Source organism: Pungitius pungitius, chromosome 3 (assembly GCF_949316345.1).
Source record: "Pungitius pungitius chromosome 3, fPunPun2.1, whole genome shotgun sequence".
NCBI lineage: Eukaryota > Metazoa > Chordata > Actinopteri > Perciformes > Gasterosteidae > Pungitius > Pungitius pungitius.
In genome coordinates, this window is record NC_084902.1 from 1,060,989 (window position 1) to 1,075,692 (window position 14,704).

The 14,704-nt window shown below is 48.4% G+C and overlaps 3 protein-coding genes across 7 annotated transcripts; 2 read left to right on the plus strand and 1 right to left on the minus strand.

Annotated features, from left to right (window-relative positions):
- The first annotated feature begins 287 nt into the window (after window positions 1–287).
- On the plus strand, window positions 288–6,205 carry LOC119222275 (Na(+)/H(+) exchange regulatory cofactor NHE-RF4-like). 4 transcript variants are annotated; one of them, XM_062560974.1, is made up of 11 exons: window positions 288–427; window positions 1,083–1,110; window positions 2,890–2,951; window positions 3,071–3,279; window positions 3,606–3,677; window positions 3,832–3,964; window positions 4,127–4,263; window positions 4,335–4,567; window positions 4,828–5,024; window positions 5,102–5,262; window positions 5,616–6,205. In XM_062560974.1, the coding sequence occupies exons 2-11, from the start codon at window positions 1,097–1,099 to the stop codon at window positions 5,637–5,639; spliced, it is 1,242 nt and encodes a 413-aa protein (XP_062416958.1). In that variant the 5' UTR covers window positions 288–427; window positions 1,083–1,096; the 3' UTR covers window positions 5,640–6,205. The 4 variants fall into 4 exon arrangements, with proteins under 4 accessions (XP_062416958.1, XP_037334694.2, XP_062416961.1 ...); XM_062560977.1 differs by having other exon boundaries at window positions 296–427; window positions 4,360–4,567; window positions 5,616–6,203; XM_037478797.2 differs by having other exon boundaries at window positions 294–427; window positions 4,360–4,567; window positions 5,102–6,202.
- Window positions 6,206–6,696: 491 nt separating this feature from the next.
- efhd1 (EF-hand domain family, member D1) lies at window positions 6,697–11,530 on the plus strand. The gene is made up of 4 exons (XM_037478766.2): window positions 6,697–7,064; window positions 8,963–9,110; window positions 9,316–9,450; window positions 9,837–11,530. Exons 1-4 carry the CDS (start codon window positions 6,787–6,789, stop codon window positions 9,969–9,971), a joined length of 696 nt encoding a protein of 231 aa, XP_037334663.1. The 5' UTR covers window positions 6,697–6,786; the 3' UTR covers window positions 9,972–11,530.
- An 86-nt stretch (window positions 11,531–11,616) lies between these two features.
- Window positions 11,617–14,068, minus strand: LOC119195661 (GTPase IMAP family member 4). 2 transcript variants are annotated; one of them, XM_062560978.1, is made up of 5 exons: window positions 13,817–14,068; window positions 13,595–13,749; window positions 13,272–13,512; window positions 12,983–13,188; window positions 12,392–12,565 (listed from the first exon to the last, which is right to left on the minus strand). In XM_062560978.1, exons 1-5 carry the CDS (start codon window positions 13,830–13,832, stop codon window positions 12,536–12,538), a joined length of 648 nt encoding a protein of 215 aa, XP_062416962.1. In that variant the 5' UTR covers window positions 13,833–14,068; the 3' UTR covers window positions 12,392–12,535. The 2 variants fall into 2 exon arrangements, with proteins under 2 accessions (XP_062416963.1, XP_062416962.1); XM_062560979.1 differs by lacking the exons at window positions 12,983–13,188; window positions 13,272–13,512; window positions 13,595–13,749; window positions 13,817–14,068 and adding an exon at window positions 12,637–12,746 and having other exon boundaries at window positions 11,617–12,565.
- Between the last annotated feature and the right edge of the window lie 636 nt (window positions 14,069–14,704).

Sequence of the window (14,704 nt, forward strand, 5' to 3'; positions counted from 1 at the left end):
CATTCATTGGAATTAGTTTCACACACAAACTAGGAAATTAACTGAAAGTTATATGAATGAACAAAGTTATTACAAATAATAAATGAGATGTAAACTCAATCCAACCTTCAGGGGGCGCTTGATATCAACAAGTTGATTAGTCCATTAGAGACTCTAACGTGTCCGTAGGGGAGTGCGGGTGGACGGTTGTGTGTCTGTGTGTATACACACACACCTGTACAGATACACACCAAGGTGTGTGTGGTCCATTGTTAACCCTCAACATGTTGCCGTGTTGTGTCTCCTCCTTAATGTCTAACAGCAGGTGAATGTTTAACCTGAGTGGAGAGAAGACGTCTCACCTGAAGGCGTCTCTTTATGGTCCGTGTGAGGTGGACCTTGTTCATCCGTCCTCCGTCTCTTAGACTCGCTCCATGAGGACCAGCAGGTAGGCTGTCTCTCTCCGTCTCTCTGTCTCTCCCAAAAGACCTGTGTATTTAAAAGAGTTCCTTTGATACTTTTAGCAACTACTACTTAAATATTTTCCTCCTCTGGATGTTTTTGTGGAGCTTTTTCATTCATTTTCATTTTCATTTTCATTGTTCTGCAAACGTTTACATGAGAGCTGTTGTTCAATCAGTTATTTCTTCTTTAGTTATAAAGAAAAAAGTGATCAAATCAAATAAATGAAATGAAAAGCTAAAATAACAAGGATAGAAAACCGCATGAAATAAAATAACTAGATCCCATTTAAATGCTTTATTTCGCTTTCATCCAGTGACTTACCAGAAGGAACAGAACCAGAACAATAGTCCATGTAATATTCCCCCCCCCCCCCCCCCCCGGCTGTCGTAGAATGGAACGCTCCAATAATCTAGGCTAATCCACTCAGAAAGGTGTGAAGGCCAGAAGGATGGTCCACATCTAGAAATATAAAGTCTCATGTCGTGATGTCATTCAAACACGAGTAACGTGTCCCAGAGCTCACCTGTCTCACCTGTCTCACCTGTCTCACCTGTCTCACCTGACTAACTCCTATCTGAAACGGGACGTTTGAAGCGCCTTGTGACTGTGAGTGTTGAACAAAGTCTTCTCTCCTGCAGGCTGCCAGCATGCGATGGAACATCCACGGTGAGAGAACTTCTCGTGATGTTGCAGCACCAAACGGCCCTTCACTGGATCAAATGCTATGATTATAGAGGGGGACAAACATGGGCTGAAGACCTGATCTCTGGAGGTCTCTCTGCAGCCTGCAGCTCTCATGTGAAATGTTCACTGTTGTACAGATGCAGATAACAGCTGGACTGTGAGCTCTTTATCTTCTGGAAACTCCCAAGACGTTTGTCCTCTGTTCATCAGTGTCAACATCCAGCAGCACTGTTTAATCACAACGTTAATGTCATTAAATGTCTTATGTTCTACAGTTGTGGTCAAAAGTTTACATCCATGTAAAGAACATGATGTCACGGCTCTCTTGAGTTATTTCTACAAGTCGTTTCTCTGATGGAGTGATTGAACAGATACTTTGTCACAAAAGACATTCATGAAGTTTGGTTCATTGGTGACTTTATTATGAGTTAACAGAAAAAGTGACAAAATCTGCATCCAGCAGTGCTAACATGTGGTTACATGTCCGTTGGCCGTTTCCACTTCAAGAAGACGCTTTGGTTTCCATCCACCAGCTTCTTGTTGAATCTTTGACCTCCTCTTGACAGAGTTGGTGCAGTTCAGTTCTATTTGATGGCGTCTCATGGACTTGTTTCTTCAGCATTGTCCAATGTTCTCAATGTCTTTAAGTCAGGACTTTGGGAAGGCCATTCTAAAACCCCAATTCCAGCCTGATCTATTACCACTTCTCATGTGTGTTTGGGCTCGTTGTCCTGTTGGAACACCCAACCTTCGGGCTGATGAGTTTAGGTTATCTTGAAGGATTTGAAGGTAATCTTCCTTCTTCATTATGCCATTTACTCTCTGTGAAGCACCAGGTCCATTGGGACAGCAGAATACTACCTCCACCGTGCTTGGTGGTAGGCCTGGTGTTCTTGGGGTTAAAGGCCTCCCCTTTTCTCCTCCAAACATATTTCTGGTCATTGTGGCCAAACAGATTTGTTTCATCTGACCACAGAACTTTCCTCCAGAAGCTCTTATCTTTGTCCAAGTGATCAACAGCAGACTTCAGTCCAGCCTCATGGTGCCGCTTTTGGAGCAAAGGCTTCCTTCTTCTCTCAGTCCATGGAGATGCAAAACACGCTGACTGTGGACACCTGAGTTCCAGCAGCTTCTAATTCTTGGCAGATCTGCTCTTTGGTGGTTCTCGGTTGACTCTTCACCCTCCGGACCGATCAAACAGTGACATGAACTTTATACTTACAAACTATTGTTGGCCCTGTTGTTCTTGGGACCTGCAGCTGCTTTGAAATGGCTCCAAGTGACTTTCCTGACTTGTTCAAGTCAATGATTCACTTTTGAGCTCCTTTGACTTTCCCATCGTAGCGTTTGTATTTAAATGGCCTCAGAAGTCACCAGCTGGAGTCACTCATCACAAGAAGTTAAGAGGCCATGAAGCTCATATCATTGACACAACTTTCTAAGTCACCAAAATTGCTAATTCATGTTGCTGGATGTATTTTTTTGACCCAGCAGATTTTGTCACCTTTTCTGTTAAAGAACTTCACGAATGTCTTTTGTGACAAAGAAGTATCTGTTTCAATCACTATTAGAGAAAAAGACTTGTCGAAATAACAGGAAACTCAAGAGAGCCGTGACATCAGGTTCTTTACATGGACGTAAACTTTTGACCACAACTGTATAAATAGCTCCGACCATCGATGGTCCTGGTCCTCAAACCTGGATCAAAGGGTGACACATTGTTCTTCAGTGCCTGACACTTTTCATGTTTCCTTCTTTCAGTTTTACCTTCAATCCCAAAGAAGGGATTGATAATCCAGCTCTGGTCATCAGCGATGATCCTGGTGAGTTTGAAACTGAACATGAGCCTTTTACCTGAAACCCCAAACCATTCTCTGGTGGTTCTTCAATGGTCTCTGGTGGCCTCTGGTGGTCTGTATTCTCTGATGGTCCTCGTGTGCAGAGCATCAGAGCCCCCGGCCCACACTGTGCCACCTGAAGCGCCTGGAGGGCCAGAACTTTGGGTTCCTCCTGCGGGCCCACCACGGCGGCCAGAGGTGTGAGGTGGGCGGCGTGGCGGCGTGGAGCCCCGCGCAGCGCGGCGGGCTCCAGGACGGGGACCGCGTGCTGGAGGTCAACGAGGACAAGGCGCACAGCGGGGACTTCTGGCGGGTGGGTGTCCTGCTGTCTGTCCCGTGGCACAAAGATAACAGCGGACCTGAAACTGTCAATTCATTTTTTATCCAGACAAAAGGTCTTCATAACGACGTGGGACGCCATCGTGCACCGCCAATGTTGCTACGGCAACCCAGAATGGACAAACGCTATCGGAGTGATTTTGCGTTTTCTGAAAAGAAAAATCGTTAATGAAGAATCGACTGATTTTATGTCAAAAAAACAATAGTTCTTTCACCTGAGCAGGAACATAAATATGCAAATACGGCATCACAGGGTTTGAAATGAAACAGCTGACTGGTTCCTCTGTAATGTGCTGACAGATTGTGAGGAAGATCCAGGCGTGTGGACTACACCTGATACTGCTGGTGTTGAGAAGGGACGAGTATGAACAGGTACGGAGTGAGGATTAATCTTCTCTCATCCCACACTGAGGCTGGTCTCCACGGAGACGCCTCTGTCAACCAGACAACAGGACGGTCAGGCCTGAAAATGACATTGGGAGACTTGGACTGATGTGGTCTCTCTGCTCTCGCCTCTGGTCCACAGGCCGAGTCTCTGGGTTTGGATCTGCAGACGCTGGCCAGGTCGTCCAAAGGGGACGGCTGGTCCAGACCCAGACTGTGTCACGTCAGCAGGGACCCGGAGTGCGGCCTGGGGATGACCGTCGCCCCAGTGGACGGTGAGCGGCGAGTAACTTCTCAGATGTCACCTACGTGCTAACCGTAGCGCGGCTACTACTCTTCCACAATGACGAACGCTAGCTAGCTTATGGGGCTAGAGAAGGTTTGCTCCTAATAAACGAGATTTTAACACGCTGATAATGATCTTATTTATTCCTCAGGTCAGAAGGGCCACTTCACCGTGAACACGCTGCCCGGCGGCCCCGCAGAGAAAGCCGGCGTCCGCCCGGCAGACCGGCTGATCTGGATCAACGGGGCCCCGGCGTCCTCGCTCTCCCGGTCCACGCTGAACAAAACCGTAGGGGCCCCCAGCACGGCTCAGCAACTTGTTTCATTGATATGATGATATTTACTAAACGGCTAAATTAGAAAACCGCCATGCGCCTGCCCGCAGGTGGAGAGGGGCGGGGCCTCGGTGACGGTGCTGGTCATCGACCCCGAGGGCGAGTCCTGCCGTGTCAGGAGGAAGACGCCTGTCCTGCCGGCGCTGGCAGAATGCCGCGGCCTCCCGCACGCCGCCAAGACCATGCGGCTGGTCAAAGGGCCCGACGGGTTCGGCTTCCTGCTGAGGCAGGAGAAGCTGGGCGGCTCCCAGAGGAGAGGTCAGAGGTCACGACACCAGCACTAAGTAACCACGCACAACTAAGTGAACCGTAATCCTCTAGAGGAGCCTGAACATTTGTCTCATTCGTGGTCACATGACTCAATCATGGCTTCTTAGTTTCACTGAGTTTGTTTTAGATCTTTCTGGTCCCTCCTGCCGGGCCTCAGAGGGTCTAACAGTGCTGGTTCATTGGTCAAAGTGGGTCCAAAGGTGGTTGGGTGAACTGAAAGTGGCGATCGGTGTCGTTTCCTCTCCCAGTTCATGTGCTGAGGGAGGTGGAGGAAGGGAGCCCCGCCCAGGCGGAGCTGATGGAGGACGGAGACCTGCTGCTGGCCGTCAACGGGACCCCCGTCGAGTCCCTGGAGCACGACGACGTCGTCAAAGAGATCCGACGGAGCGGGGACGAAGTGGTCCTCACCGCCATGTCCACGCGGGGGAGGGACTTTTACAGAGAGGTAAACGCGCGTCTCTCTCCACACGGATGTGTTCCGTCTCACGGTGCTCAGTCTCCTCCGTGGTGTTCTTCCCGCAGTTGGGGATTCCTCCCCTGTTGTTCCACCAGGACGGTTCACTGTGGGACGAGAGGCAGCAGACCGGGACCCAGGGGGACACCCCTCTGAGAGACGCGATCACGGGGACAGAAGGACGGGGACAGACTGTGACCCAGATCAGCCAGGAACTCTGAGCCCGGAGGTTTGAAGGCATTACTCCGTCTTTTTAGCTCTGTGGCGTCTATTTTCTCCTCAAAAGGGAACCATGGCGACTAGAAACGAAGAGAACTGGAACACACCTGTAGTGAAGAATCAATCAGGACACACATCAGATGGATGTTCAATGTCTCTCTTCTTCTTATATTTGCAAAAAGTTAGAATCTAACATTAATCCAAGTCCACTTGTATGGAAACTTTAATATAAAATAAGAAATGAATAATAATTTGTTTATGTTTTTATATATACAGATTAATTCATGTATTTATATATATGTCGGTGTCATCTTTAGAAACAAGTGGTCATTCTGAATAAATAAAAGTGTCATTGTGTTCCAGAGGAAACCGTCGAGGAGACAGTGATTCTGACGGAGGTCCGACTGGTGGAAAAAGTTGAGTTATTGCCTTAGTTGCTATACGTGTAATTATGATCTGGGATCAGCTGCTCCACCTCTGGAATGGGACTGCAGGATTTTTGATTCCCTTCTGTATGTTTTGAGTCATTTTTTTAATGGCGGTCAGAATTTTTATGTGAAGCTTTCTGGGGTGTCACATGATCAGGATCTTTGCAACGGTTTTTATGTGATGCAGTGAGCATTAAACGTTAAACCCTTTTTATCAGTACATTTTGTTGTGGTGGTATTATTTATTTTGGGCTGGACAGCAATTATTAGAAAAGACAACTCACAGAAATAGAAACAGTTATAACTTAAAAGTATTTCATTTATTTATTCAACTGATGTATATATATTTAAATATACAAAATATAAATCTATTGTGTAATCTAAACATGGTTCTTACTGCATGAAATATAAACACAGCAACATATTCAAAGACAATGAAATGTACAATGTGACAAACAAGAGGTAAAGTTCACATTATTTCATTGTTTAATAATGCCCTAAATCTAACTATTTAATCAATAAATATCAGATTATTCGATGTAAATACATTTTTCGTCATTTGTACTATTAACCAAAAACTTAATATAAAATTGTCAAATAAAGGTATCCATTAAAACCATCCATTTGATGCCATGACACAACATAATGTGATACACAGTACTATATTTCATGTATACCTAATATGAACGTAATTATTAAATTGATGTTTCAATATTTTAACGTTATGAACCGTATTTGTTTTGTAAACCTGTGGTTTACAGTCAAGATGGTAGTTTATTTTGAAAAGATGACACACGTGTTCGCTGGACGTTAGTAGGAAAAAGCACCAGACATCTTTTAAACTACTGTATCATTCAGATGTTACTGATTCTTTAAATTATGTTTTCAGTGTATTAATCCATTTGCACATATGCCCAGTGAGAAACAACTACAATGCAAACATTCAAACTAATGGGTATTATCCATCTTATTTTGAAAATCAGTGACCGGAAGCTGCGCTCCCCTTCTTCCGGGCACTCAGCGCAGTTGAGCCGTTGAACCGAGCGGCGGCTGTCACCACTCAGCGCGCGCCATTCCCTCCCGAAAGACCCCCGTCGACTGCAGCCATGGCGTCCGAAGAGCTGGCGAAGAAGCTCCAGTCGCGGCGTACCGCTACGCAGGAGGCCGAGCCGCGCTCCGAGCCGCGCTGCTGCGAGCCCGGGCCGCCGGAGGCCGACGCGTCCGCCTCCGCCTCCTCCGCCGAGCTGTCCGCCGTGCTGACCCGCCGCCAGGACATCAACGACGGGAACGCGGCCTCGCGACCGACCCGCGTCTTCAACCCCTACACGGAGTTCAAGGAGTTCTCCCGCAAGCAGATCAAGGACATGGAGGCCATGTTCAAGCGGTGAGGCGCTTTTCTCTGTCCGGTCCCCCCCGCACGCGGAGCCGACATGTTGATGTGTAGCCGCGGGGGGGAACGGGGGGGGGGGCTGCGTGTCGTGATCGGTGGTCGTGACGTAGTAACCGGTCCAAAGAACACGAACGACGCAGTGAAGACGAGCTACGGAGACCCGCAGGGGCCATTACCGTTTAATGGGAAATGCAACTGGAACACACGATTCTATCGCAATTAATATACAAAAACGAATTTAATGAATTGAAAAAGAACATTTGTACATTGTACATTACGTAAAACAGTGCTCTGCTCCTGGTCAGATGGTTTGATTCTTCTGCTCCTGGTCAGATGGTTTCATTCTTCTGCTCCTGGTCAGATGGTTTGATTCTTCTGCTCCTGGTCAGATGGTTTCATTCTTCTGCTCCTGGTCAGATGGTTTGATTCTTCTGCTCCTGGTCAGATGGTTTGGTTCTTCTGCTTCTGGTCAGATGGTTTGGTTCTTCTGCTCCTGGTCAGATGGTTTGGTTCTTCTGCTCCTGGTCAGATGGTTTGGTTCTTCTGCTCCTGGTCAAATGGTTTGGTTCTTCTGCTCCTGGTCAGATGGTTTGGTTCTTCTGCTCCTGGTCAGATGGTTTCGTTCTTCTGCTCCTGGTCAGATGGTTTCGTTCTTCTGCTCCTGGTCAGATGGTTTCGTTCTTCTGCTCCCACTGAGAACAGTTCCAGTCTGTGTGTTTCTTTGTGTGTCAGAATTGGAATGCAGCCCGGACAGGAAGTCCTTTCTCTGTAATCGGGCCTTCATGCAGCTGAGGTTCCTATTGTGATGTCTTCAGCCCGGTCAACAACAACCACCTTGTTGTCCCTCCATGCAGCTCCTTCATTCCACATTTAGACGTTCTGTAGAACAATGCTCTTTGATGACCTGCTGTCGGTGGGAGCTCCAAAAGTCCGACTAGTTTATTCGGAGCCATGATGCTTGTCAGTGATTTCTTTGCGTAGCCGGATTGGAACAGAAGACTTTGTTCAGCTGCTGAAGGCTTCTATAAATCCTGTGGGCTGATTGGTGATAACAGGCTGGAATCTGTGACCCGTCGCTTGCGTCATGTTTTGTACTTTAGGTTCCTACTAGAACATGTTCACCAGCTCTACTGTTTAAATACCAGCTGGACACATTTGGAACATTTCTAATTTTGTGAAATGGTTTACAAGTTCTATCGTGTTGTCCTTGTGTGGTAGAGCAGGACCAGAGGAGTCGCCCCCTGCTGGTCACTACACAGAAGTAGAGTCATTTCCTCATAGACGTCTATGGGAGCAGAGGAGTCGCCCCCTGCTGGTCACTACACAGAAGTAGAGTCATTTCCTCATAGACGTCTATGGGAGCAGAGGAGTCGCCCCCTGCTGGTCACTACACTGAAGTAGAGTCATTTCCTCATAGACGTCTATGGGAGCAGAGGAGTCGCCCCCTGCTGGTCACTACACAGAAGTAGAGTCATTTCCTCATAGACGTCTATGGGAGCAGAGGAGTCGCCCCCTGCTGGTCACTACACAGAAGTAGAGTCATTTCCTCATAGACGTCTATGGGAGCAGAGGAGTCGCCCCCTGCTGGTCACTACACAGAAGTAGAGTCATTTCCTCATAGACGTCTATGGGAGCAGAGGAGTCGCCCCCTGCTGGTCACTACACAGAAGTAGAGTCATTTCCTCATAGACGTCTATGGGAGCAGAGGAGTCGCCCCCTGCTGGTCACTACACAGAAGTAGAGTCATTTCCTCATAGACGTCTATGGGAGCAGAGGAGTCGCCCCCTGCTGGTCACTACACAGAATGCAGCTTTAACTCGCTCTGACTTCACTTTTCACATCCTGGGTCAGAACTAGCTTCTAACACTGTGGGGGTTCTTGTGGTTCTGCAGGTACGACACCGGTAGAGACGGCTTCATCGACCTGATGGAGCTGAAGCTGATGATGGAGAAGCTCGGTGCTCCTCAGACCCACCTGGGCCTGAAGAACATGATCAAAGAGGTGGACGAGGACTTTGACGGCAAACTGAGCTACAGAGAGGTGACAGTTGTGTTCCTTCCATAATCCTGAGTATTGATTATAAAAAAGGGAGAGCAAATAACAGCTTATTTGAAGTGAATTCTGTGTTTTTTCACAGCAGATTCTCCTGTCTATTATTTTGGCGGGTTCTGCTTGATCCCCCGAGTCCACGGGGGGGGGGGGAGGAGGTCATGTGATGTGACGGGCTCTGTTCTTCATCCTCTAGTTCCTGCTGATCTTCCGGAGAGCGGCGGCCGGGGAGCTGCAGGAGGAGAGCGGTCTGATGGCGCTCGCCAGGCTTTCTGAGATCAACGTGTCCACCGAGGGGGTCATGGGGGCCAAGGACTTCTTTGAAGCAAAGGTACGTCTGACTGGTTCTGATCTTCCTGCGTGAGGACCACAGGTTGAGGTCAAAGCGTCAATAAAGTTGTCTACTCCAATAACTTCAATAACAATCATTGATGATAACCTCATTGTTGTCTGATCATGTGACATTGTTAACAACCAATCGGTGTTTAGATCAACAGGGGAAGGAGCTAGTAGCACGACGGCTAACCAATAAACGTGTTCGGTTCATCATGATGCGTTTTTTTAATTATTATTTTTTTATTACAATTTTTTTTACTGACTCAGTGTTTGAAATTATCTTTGACGTTCTGGAATAAATATTCTTTTTGGACCAGCTGCTTGATCAGAATATGTGAATATATGAAATAAGCTGGTGACCCCCCCCCCGTGTGTCCCCAGGTTCAGGCTCTGTCTCTGGGCAGCAAGTTCGAGGCTGAGATCCAGGAGGAGAAAGAGGAGCGCAAGAGACAGGAAGTGGACAAGAAACAGAGGCAAGCCGCCTTCAAGCAGCTGCAGTCGGCCTTCTGCTCCTGACCCCCCCCCCCCCCCATCTGAGATCCCACCCGCCGCTTCTCACCCCTCTCGCTCACGGGAGCAAAAAGACAAAGTAAATACGCACTAAAGTACTTGAAAATACCTCGTAGGGCCAAAAACAAACGCGTCATATCGTGAAGTATCGTAGATTCCTCGTGGTTTATTTCTGTGTAACAAACTGGACGTTTTTATCTCGAGTTAGTCATGTGATCTCCTGATCGTCGCCTTGGTAACGCCCGATAGATAATAACTACGTCATAACAAGTATTAAGTTTAATCCTTATGCAACACGTCTGTGAATAGTTTACAGCTTGAAACCGTCGGGACCAGATTGATGAAGATTTGATCCAAAAACGACCAGGGAAACGATTAGCCTAGCGTAGCCTAGCTTAGCATAAAGACCTGGAGTCTTGTTTGATTCGTGCAACAAAAAATCAAGCAGTTAAAAACGAGAGGTTGTGGTTTTATTTGCACTTTTGCTCATGAACTTTGACGCTGAAAAGATATCGAAGGTTCCGAAGCACACGAATCCCCCAGAAACCACGACGTCACCCGGAGGGCCTCGTGCTAAGCTAAGCTAAGCTAACTGGGACAGATAGCCAGAAAGCCAGTGAAGTGGTTCTTCTTCAATGTTACACGCTTCCTGTTGAAGGCGTGTGGACTGCAGCAGAGATGATGGATCCAGAAGGTTCTCGGTCCGATGACTTTTGAGTGGTGTAGTTTTAAATAAACGGTTCTCAGAAGCATGCGAAGCATGCGCGGTGCCAGTGTCGATGTATTTTAAACCAACGTAGCTCAAGATCAATGTTAGAAAACCTACTGAAACCAGAACAAGCAGCTGAAGTTATGCAGTCCAAGTTTATCTTTCATTTATTAGACTCTTTGAAGGGTTTCACACTGTGACATAAGAATAGATGTTTGTTTTAGTCTGTAGTTTTAAAAAAGGGTCCCGCAGTGATTCATGTTGCACATTCATAAGGTTAAGGATCAAAAATACTACATTCCCCATAATGCAACGCCTGGTATCCTCTCCCTTCTGTCTACCCTGTGATGTCACAGTGATGTCATCGCGGTCCCTTCCCTGTGATATGACCTTTAGTTCTTTAGATGTCAGCTGTTGGGTTTTGGACTGAAACGAATCTTAATCTCTTCTTCAAACTATTGACCCTTTTCTTTCTGAGATGTGTGTTTAGTTCTCTGGTCGCGACTCGTCTGAAAACCTCATGTGAAGAAAATGTGTAACGACGACCCTTTTGGTTTTATTCCATATTAATGTGTTTAATTTGTTGGACGCTTTGAGTTGTCATTTAACACAAACTACTGTGTGTCGTTTACCTTCTTTGGTGTCTGTTGTGCATAACTGACAATGTATTTTTTCATGAATAAATTAGTATATATATTGTTAATTGTTTTAGCAGAGGCTTATAAGTTGCCAAATATGACAAAAAATAAAGGTCATTGAGATATTTTTTGTGGCAAAGATATTGTGTTGCAGTCAGAATTAAAGGATGAATTCAACTGATATGAACCTCTGAGTTTGAATAAAGAATTAAAGCAGAGGTTCTGTTTGTCTTTGAGTTTCTCTGAAAACACAGAAGCACAAACTCGGCTTCACTTTTCTATGTTTACCTTCTTTTCGATTAACCTTTTTTGACCTAATGGTTTGTTATTTTTGTGTAGTTGTAGTTTTTTCAAATCAAAAACAACTTTTATTTCAACACAGACATTTCTTCTGAAATAACATATTTTTTCCATGACATTTTTAACCTAATATTTTACATTTGACCTCATTCAAAGCGGATCCATCTGTAGAAACAAGCACATGATCTAAACTTAACGTCCTCCAGCCTTAATGTGTGATTTTGGGCTTCAAGTTGACGACTTGAACTGAACAGTAAAGACGTTTCATCCCGAAGCCTCTCGGCTGCATTTCTCTAAGCCGCCTCAGATTTATCTTCCTTTTAATTTGTCTTTAACCACTTCCCTATTATTACATTAGTGTTATTCCACAGTCATGTTAATAGTGGTTTAAAGGCCCCACAGCTGCTCCACCATCTCCAGCAGCTGCTCCACCCCCCCGTGTCCCGTGGTGGGGTCCAACACTCGGTATCTGCGCTGGCATCGCTCCAGCAGCCACTGCAGAGGCCGCCCGCCCTCCTCCACGTGCTCCTCCACCCTCCGTCCCCTCAGCTCCTCCCCGAAGGTGAACAGCACCACGGTGCTCCTCCACACGCCGCTCCCCAAGACGCCGAGGTTCTCCTCCACGGCCCGGCGCTCCTTCTCCCCGAAGGGCCCGACGGGGACGGCCAGCAGGAAGGACACCCTGCTCCCCTCGGGGCACAGCGCGGGGCTCCGTCTCACCTCCGCCCGGACCTCTCTGGAGTGGGCCAGACCGAACAGGCTCCACCCGGGGGTGTCCACCACGGTGACGTCCCTCCCCGAGGCCCGGCCGCGGCCCACGCAGCACCGGGTGGTCTTTGCGTCCGACCGGAACTCCTCCCGGTCCAGGATGGCGTTCCCGGCTGAGCTCTTCCCCGACTTCCTCCTGCCCAGCAGCACCAGGCTCAGAGCGGGCCCCGGACCGTCCGGCTCCACTGGGAACACGTTGCAGGGGTTAATCACCACTGGGGGGAGGTGTGCTGATGGTGGACTAAGGGACACGTACCTCTGGGGATGAACGTCTGTCCCAAGGCCGTCCGCTCCATGTGTCCATACGTCGCTGTCATTTCGGTCTCCTCCCGTCCTCCCCTCGCCTCCTCTCGTCCTCCCCTCGTCTCCTCCCGTCCTCCCCTCGTCTCCACTCGTCCTCCCCTCGTCTCCTCCCGTCCTCCCCTCGTCTCCACTCGTCCTCCCCTCGTCTCCTCTCGTCCTCCCCTCGTCTCCTCCCGTCCTCCCCTCGTCTCCACTCGTCCTCCCCTCGTCTCCTCCCGTCCTCCCCTCGTCTCCTCCCGTCCTCCCCTCGTCTCCTCCCGTCCTCCCCTCGTCTCCTCCCGTCCTCCCCTCGTGCTCACCTCTCGTCTCAGCTGGGTGTACATCCGATCCCGCACCTCCACTGGCCGCTGGTTGACCTCCACCACCTTCTGGATCTTCTCAAAGAGGCGTGCGCGCTGCGCCTCGGAGCAGTCCGACAGCAGCTGGTGGCGGTTCCCGCATCGCTCCAGCAGCCAGCGGAGGGTGGGGCCCTGCCGCCTCACGTGCTCCTCGATGGGGAGGCCTCCTGCAGCCGAGATGACACCTCGTTGACACCTCGGCCAATGAGCAGAGAGACAGAGAAACCACAGGGATCGTAGCCCCACCCACCCAGCACGCCGCCGCGCGTGAAGAGGACCACAGCTTTCTGCCAGATGGGGGTCTGCAGCAGCCTGAGCTGGGCCTCCATGGCCCTCCACTGCGGGGGGCCGAAGGTGGAGGTGCAGGGCAGCGCCAGCAGGATGACGTGGGGCTCCTGGTGGCAGAGCCTCAGCCCTCTGCACAGCTCCTCCGACACTCTGTCTGGAGGGAGGGAGTGGGGCGTCCACCCGGGGGTGTCCACCACCGTCACCTGGGGGGCTCACATTGAGTCAAAGTGAGTGAAGCTTCACAGCCGAAGGCCCCAAAGTAAACCGGACACCTCCAGTACTCACTTGGATCCCAAAGGCGCCGCCGTCCTCTCTGGAGCTGCGAGAGGTTTTCTTGTGAAACGCCGGCCTCCCCAGGATGGAGTTTCCCACTGAGCTCTTCCCACTGCGTTTCTCCCCCAGCAACAGCAGCACCAGCCTGGACTGGTGGGGCCGTGGACCTGAGGAGCAGACCGGGTCACACAGAGCTTGTGTGACCCGGTCTAACCAACCGTGTGAGTAACTCACCGTGAGAGGCGGCCATGTCGCCAGCCCGATGTCAGCCTGCCGGGTCTGAGGAAGCAGGGCGAGGTCCGTAGAACGAGTCTCAGAGTCAAAGTCCACCGGAGAGGAGTTCCTGAGAAGTGGCGCAATAAAAATCCACCCAGGTAGCTATAAAACGCGCACTGCTCTAAAGTAAAACTGATTCAACTCCAAATGGAGAACTGAGCTTTTATTTAAGAGAAATACATCTGAATAAAAAGTAAAATAAGTATAATAAATAAGTAATTCTTATTTAATAAAAAGGTCTTCTCACATCATCTGGGCAAACCTAAACGGTCGCTAACTTCATCGGCTTCTAATTTTTAACCTGCATGATGTCATCCGGTTTCACCAGAATTGGACCCAGTGGATCAGGACTAAAGTGGGCTGGTTCAGGGCCAGATGAAGGTTCCTCACTGTCCCTGTCCACAGAAGTAGGACACGTGGGGACAAAGGAGCAGGAAGTAGGACGTTCATAACCATCACGTCACAAGGAAGAGGACTAAGAAGCTAAGAAGTCAGATGTCATCAAATGATTTGTGTTCCTGCTGTAATTGAAATTAAAATAAGGCTCTTTTTATTAAACTGAGAACTATAATTATTCTTCATATTCATTTCCTGTAAATATTTCATTGTCTGGTTGAATGATTCATATCCAGAAGAACAGAAATAATAAATACTGGACTTTAGCGCGTTACCTCGCAAACAAGACTACATTACCCACAATGCAACACAACAGCTGTAGTTTAGTTGTCTTGTCCGGCCCCCTGAAGCTATTTAACTCTTTGATTATTTACTTCTTACGGTTTACATCAATGTTTTCTTAAAGTTGCAAAAAAGTAAAACTCAAACTTTTGATAAAAATCAACTTTG

Coding starts and splice junctions, on each gene's coding strand:
- efhd1 (XM_037478766.2), top strand. CDS start 6,787: ATGGCGTCCGAAGAGCTGGCGAAGAAGCTCCAGTCGCGGCGTACCGCT. Junction 7,065..8,962: donor ATGGAGGCCATGTTCAAGCG/GTGAGGCGCTTT, acceptor GTGGTTCTGCAG/GTACGACACCGGTAGAGACG. Junction 9,111..9,315: donor GCAAACTGAGCTACAGAGAG/GTGACAGTTGTG, acceptor TTCATCCTCTAG/TTCCTGCTGATCTTCCGGAG.
- LOC119195661 (XM_062560978.1), bottom strand. Junction 13,189..13,271: donor CACGCGCGGCGGCGTGCTGG/GTGGGTGGGGCT, acceptor TCTCGGCTGCAG/GAGGCCTCCCCATCGAGGAG. Junction 12,566..12,982: donor ACACCCAGCTGAGACGAGAG/GTGAGCACGAGG, acceptor ACGTGTTCCCAG/TGGAGCCGGACGGTCCGGGG.
- LOC119222275 (XM_062560974.1), top strand. Junction 3,280..3,605: donor ACAGCGGGGACTTCTGGCGG/GTGGGTGTCCTG, acceptor ATGTGCTGACAG/ATTGTGAGGAAGATCCAGGC. Junction 4,568..4,827: donor GGGCGGCTCCCAGAGGAGAG/GTCAGAGGTCAC, acceptor TTCCTCTCCCAG/TTCATGTGCTGAGGGAGGTG.